This window comes from Littorina saxatilis, linkage group LG10 (assembly GCF_037325665.1).
Source record: "Littorina saxatilis isolate snail1 linkage group LG10, US_GU_Lsax_2.0, whole genome shotgun sequence".
NCBI classification, from domain to species: domain Eukaryota; kingdom Metazoa; phylum Mollusca; class Gastropoda; order Littorinimorpha; family Littorinidae; genus Littorina; species Littorina saxatilis.
This window is the reverse complement of record NC_090254.1, coordinates 18,673,761-18,679,585: the sequence shown is the minus strand read 5'-3', so window position 1 is coordinate 18,679,585 and position 5,825 is coordinate 18,673,761. Positions and strand designations below refer to the sequence as shown.

Here is a 5,825-nt window from a genome sequence, read left to right as displayed (position 1 = left end):
GACCTGCGAGATTAGTAGAAGTCAAAACAACAACTTACAGTCCAGCCTCTCAACTTTCGTTCCATGCAATTTGTTTGTCTGTACGTATAGACTGAGGGGTGCCCCGAAATGATTTGTAATCACAACATTCACAGACTTCAAATACGCCATTGAAAACTCGTCCACGTGCGTTTTAGATATACTTGGGTGACTAAAACTGTCGTACCTACCAAAGGCCGCTTCGCGTAAGAAAATTACTACCAGAGTCGCAAGGCTCGGGATTTTTTTTACAAGAAATTTATATTTCGTTGTTCTAGTCCGAATGAATATGAAGATATGGCGAGTTGAAAACGCCGATTCTTTCGCCAGAAACACGTCTGTTTCCACACCGGAAAGAAGGAATGGACTGAGCTACTAGAAGCACGGCGCCGTGCGTACAATCGATCGAATGATGTTATTCACACAATACCATTTGGCGATCTCTAAAAAATCATTTAAAAACGAACTAGTTGACATGTAATGAAACTATTTACTGAAATCAAGAAGTATCTTAGTTCTAGCCGTGCATATGACACACCCTTTCGCGAAAGCACACTGAACCGTGCGTATACGCATTCGCACCCGCAAACCACCAACCCAGGCGGGTTATCCAGATCCAGATTCAGATCCAGATCCAAGGGAAGTAACTCAGTGAGTATAAACATGAGCAAGAACCGCAACCCGAACACACTCGTAACACCTTAAGATTCCCTCCTTTTTAAGACCTGATTTTTTTCAGATTTTTGAAGGTCTTAAAAGCGGGGTTCCACTGTTCCACACAGACCGGCAAACCTTGCACATGTATCATATATATGCAACTGGAATGAAATTATTTAAATAAACAACAATCATATTGCTGGTTGTCCTGAAAGGTAAATAAAACAATGGGGATAAAGGCCACTGCGTTCTTATGTCACTGCATTGTGTACATGGTATTGGTAACATGATCCATGCTTGCTTCCTGTACAGTACAATGACTACATGCAATGAGCGACTTCCTGATACTGAGACAGTACAGTGGAACCCCCCTTTCAAGACCTTCAAAAATGGGTCTTCAAAAGGGGGTACATTTACACAGGTTATGAACAGAAAATCTGAAAAGTCAAGTACTTGAAAGGGAGCGAGTCTTAAATTGGGGGGTCTTAAAAAGGGGGGGGGGGGGGTGGTACCACTGTATCACAATGTTAGGGAAACTCTCTTAAACTAAGGCCTTCCTAATCCTATACAGCATTTCCTGAAACTCCCATGAAAAGTTTCCTTCTACAGTTTGGCCAGTCTAATAATATTCCTTTCCTTTCCTTGTGGTGGTGGTGGGAGGGGGTGGGGGGCAGGGACACTCTCAGCAGAAATGAGGGCATTTTAGGTACTGTCTATGCCACCTGGGCAATCACATTTTCACTCCATTTCTCTGTGTGTGGTCGAGTTGGGTGGGTGGGGGGGGGAGGGGTTACCATGCAACTGTTTTTTTGTGTGACTTTGTATCTGCAATGATCGATACACATTACCATCAGTAATCAGTTCCTACTTTTGAACTGGGCATGGCGCACCAAGTTCCTTTAACATGCACACACATTTTGATACACAGTGCTTAAAGCCTAAAGGCGAAGATCGGGAGGAATATTTCTGCGAGTACGAAGATTTGATTAATGACCTCCAGATGCGCAACTGACACTCACACCCTCTATCCAACAAGTGTCTGGAACTGTTTGGATAAGCAGTAGTATGATGGTATCTCTGATTACTGGACCGAGAAAAAAGGGGAAGTCACTGTTTCGTTCACTTTCGTGTCTTCCTGTGAAATTGGAGACGGCCTGTAAATTAGCCTGTGGGCATAGGGAAGCTGGGTGTTGATAACTACTGATAACAGACTTGGAGGAACGAGTCGCTGTAGCACATAGCAGACATTCTTTCAAAACTGCGGCTTTAAGGACGCTTTTGGTCAGTCCCAAGAGTTTCCACTCATGACATTGACGGGTACCACTGTATGTTTAAGCAATGGGAGAATAACTCACTCAGTAAGAAGCCATGCTCCCAGCAGCTCTCCATCCAGTTCAGGCTTGATGATTGTGCTGACCTTGTCCACTGCACTCTGAAGACTGTTCTCCTGTAAGGGTAATAAAATTAAAAAGTCATAAATATATCAATACATAAAACTTTTATTAAAAGCCCTCCCGCCATAAAACTGCTCCTTTCCAAGCCTCCCAACACTAGGATATATATAGGTATGTTGATAACTTCTTGTTGTGTACTTCACAGATTTCAGTAGGATAAAATAGGGTCGGTCACATGTCAGGGAACTAGAAAATCTGAATAAAAATATATTATTTATGTTAAAAATTAATTCATCTGTTCAATTAACCTTTGCCGGACGTCGTGGGTCCACATGGACCCAGAAGGGTTTTCAAATGCTGATATCTCTATAACTATGAATTTTTGTTCAATGAAATGTTAAAAATGCTTCAGGCACCCAAACTTCTTTCTTGTCCCAAAACTAGGTCAAAAAAACAAAAACACAAGCTACAATTTGACTACACACCAAGAACGGCATGGGTACCGGGTCAACTTTGTCCCATACTTTGAACAGAGTAACTTAGTATGAGTTTCTCTTTAGTTTCTGGGAAAACGAAACTGAAAGTAAAGTTTTCCATGAAGCAGTCATGCAGCCACGAGTTTTCCATTAAAGGCACAGTGCAGCTCACAGCCTTCGTTTTTGTTGCAGCTGAGTGCATTTAAAGTTCAAAAATCCTCCTATGGTAGTAAAACAAACCCAAAACTACCCAACGATGACATCTGTGAAGCTCGACAGTTTCTTGTTCACGCGAGTGCATAAATTAACCTAGTTATTACGTGGTGTTTGGTCGGAGTTCGATTCAACTGAATGATTCCGGCCTCCATTTTGTTTTACACAAACTCATGATGACGTCTGACATAGTTTGCTAGTGAAGTGTCTTTTTGTGCATGATGTGGTGATCTACCTGATCTAAATTTAGATCCAAAAATAGGTCAAGACCAGCCGGGTCCGAATATGAAATTAATTTGTAAAAAAATCGCAACTTTCTTGACTCTTTGGGTGCAAGTCAATGAAACTTGGTAGTTCTTCTAACGGATAGCTGTCTGAGGTATGACTAAAAGCCCCAGGGGCGCCGTGCACCTGGATTTGACAAGTTCAGTACCTTTAAATTTGATAGCTGAAGAAAACAGGTAATTTCGAGTCTGCGAAGGGGTACACATAACTTCATAAGTCATGGGTCCAAGTGGACCCACACCGTTCGTGAAGGGGTATAGATGGATGTTTTTGCTTCAGTCTTTGGGAATCATGGGTCCACATGGACCCACGCCGTCTTCTGTGTGTAGTCTAAGGCACAGTCTGGCGTAGGTTAATTGACTGATAACTACGCAGATTCTTTTGTAGTGAGCTATACTTATAGCACTGTGGTGTGGTGCACCAAAATATTAATTATTTTGTTGCATTCTGCAAACTCTAGTCTAATAGTAATAGAGCATGAAGTTTTGATAATCTTTTGGTAGTTCATGTCTGTTAGTGTTAGTGTTACATAAATTTGTAAAAAAGAATGTGCAGGGTTCGACACTAGCGGGGGCGGGGGGCGGAACGCCCCAGAGTTTTGTGTTCCGCCCCAAACATTGCCGAAGCTTGGGGCCCACTCCGCCCCAGGATAAATTCCAACAATGACAAACCGAAAATTCTAATGGCAGAGCCAATCACTAAAAATCGCCAGTCAAAGTCGTCACTGAAATTTGCGTTACGATCAATGCCGCAGTCAAGAAAAAAAATTTGAAATCGTCGAAGGACAATGCCGCAAGGGAAATAACTCCCAGATTGCGCTCTTTAGCGTGAGAGATAAGTATCGCCTTCAAATGCCAAACGCAAAATGTGGCGACACATTCCTGGTGTAAAAAGACATGGAAATGAAGATGAAGAACAGGGTGGAGAGAAACGAAAAAAGGAGACCAATGCAGCCAAAAGCGCAAAGCGCTGTCGACGAGTGTCGTAATTTCAATGTCAAATGGTTGAAAGAATTTCCCTGGCTTCAGTACGATGAAGAAAAACAGACAATGCATTGCCGCACGTGAATACTGAGAGTGGGCCCCAGATTTTTGTTTTCCGCCCCAGCAATTTCCATCTCTGGGGCCAGTGTGGCCCCAGGCCAAATAAGTTAGTGTCGACCCCTGATGTGCACCTATGCTGGCTATCTAACCTATACACATTCACACATATATGCAGGCTATCCAGTCTTACCAAGTTAACTTCTAACCTGAAAACAAACTCTTAACAAATTATGTCATTGGTTTATCTTATCTCACCCACAAATACAGTACGAACTATAAGTACAATCAGCTGTTGCCTTATTTTCTCGATCCCTCTTTACACTGCCACCAGTAAACATCCTGCAACCTTGCTACAGGTAAAACTACAAGTGGTCTACCTGTGCATACCAGGCATACGATTGCACAATCTTTCACTTTCACTTTCACAGTCCACTGCTCTTTGTTTTCTCTTTGGAAAAATAAAAATAAATTATGTCGAAATAGCATGCATTCTGGGGTTTCAAACAGATTTCAACAGGCGACGTTAATCTGGGACACTTTTTCAAGAATAACGAATTGAACTATTCGGCCATATGCGTAGTTTACCTTGTAGCTGAAGAAGAGTTTGGTGATGTTATCTGACTTTACAACGCCTGGTCGCAGTGAAGTCCGGCTGCCTGTGCTGAGAATACTACGTCGTCCGATGACACTTCCGGGCCGATTTCTTGAAATTGCTGGCCCAGTAAAGTCGACATCAGGCGTTTCTTGACCATTTTGAGTTTCGCTTTCAATCTGCAAGGTTGCTCCTACAAATTCTCCTTCCTGGGCTGTCTTTTCCTCTTCCAAATGAGACGCAGTTGTCTCTACAGGCGCGGTTGTTGGTTCCTCGGTAGCCATTTTGAAACAAATTGATGCTGCGTTGTGACGTCACGGACGGAGTTCATAGTCACATGAGGGTTATTTTTGGATTGTGACACGCAGCTTCATAAGTATTATCTCCCTTCCTCCATTGAACACATTCACCGTTTTCCTTGCACGGTTTATTGCGTGTGCCTGTACCGTGCGTGCGTGCGTGTGTGTGTGTGTGTGTGTGTATGTGTGTGTGTGCAGGGGCGGATCACATAATTTTAAAGGGTTTTTTTTCCAAATTTCTTTTAGGGACAATTCGACGACGCGAAACGTTTAGTTGAGGGCGCGAAGCGTTCAGTCGCACCCCTCCCCCCACCCCCGACTGGACCATTTTGGTAAAAACAAGGAACTTAATGGAGCAATCGGGTACAATCTGAGCCAAGAAACTTCCCTTCCACAAAGTACATTTAGGAAGACAAAATTGGATCAAAACAAGGTCAAATCACCGATCTGCATGGTGTGACCTGAGCCAACACTGAATTACCCAACTAGGCTACTTTCCAACACTTTTACATAGAAGACAAAGGGTAAATTTTGATAAAAATCAAGGAAAATGGAGCAATCTGGTGCAATCTGAGCCATCAGTTTTTGTTTATTTTCAAATGTATTCATTCTTTTTTCTTCCTCTTTATTTAGGCTGGGTTTTTTTTCTCGGAAACCCCGGAAACCCCCCCTCAGTGGATCAGCCCCTGGTGTGTGTGTGTGTGTGGGGGGTGCTTGTGTGTGAGTGTGTGCAATGTGTGTGTGTGTGAGTGTGCGTGCAGTGTGTGTGTGTGTATGTGTGTGTGTGTGTATTGTCAACACTGAGCCGGTCGTTAGCGGTGCATGTCCCGGCGCACTTTCAAGCGAGC

The 5,825-nt window shown here is 43.1% G+C and overlaps 1 protein-coding gene across 1 annotated transcript; it reads right to left on the bottom strand.

Moving 5' to 3' along the window:
- Positions 1-2,030: 2,030 nt before the first annotated feature.
- Positions 2,031-5,000, bottom strand: LOC138979210 (tumor protein p63-regulated gene 1-like protein; the record flags this gene model as incomplete). Its single annotated transcript, XM_070351990.1, is given in 2 exon segments — positions 2,031-2,122; positions 4,672-5,000. Coding segments are annotated over 2 exon segments (383 nt in total), but the record flags the coding sequence as incomplete, so codon positions are not given.
- Between the last annotated feature and the right edge of the window lie 825 nt (positions 5,001-5,825).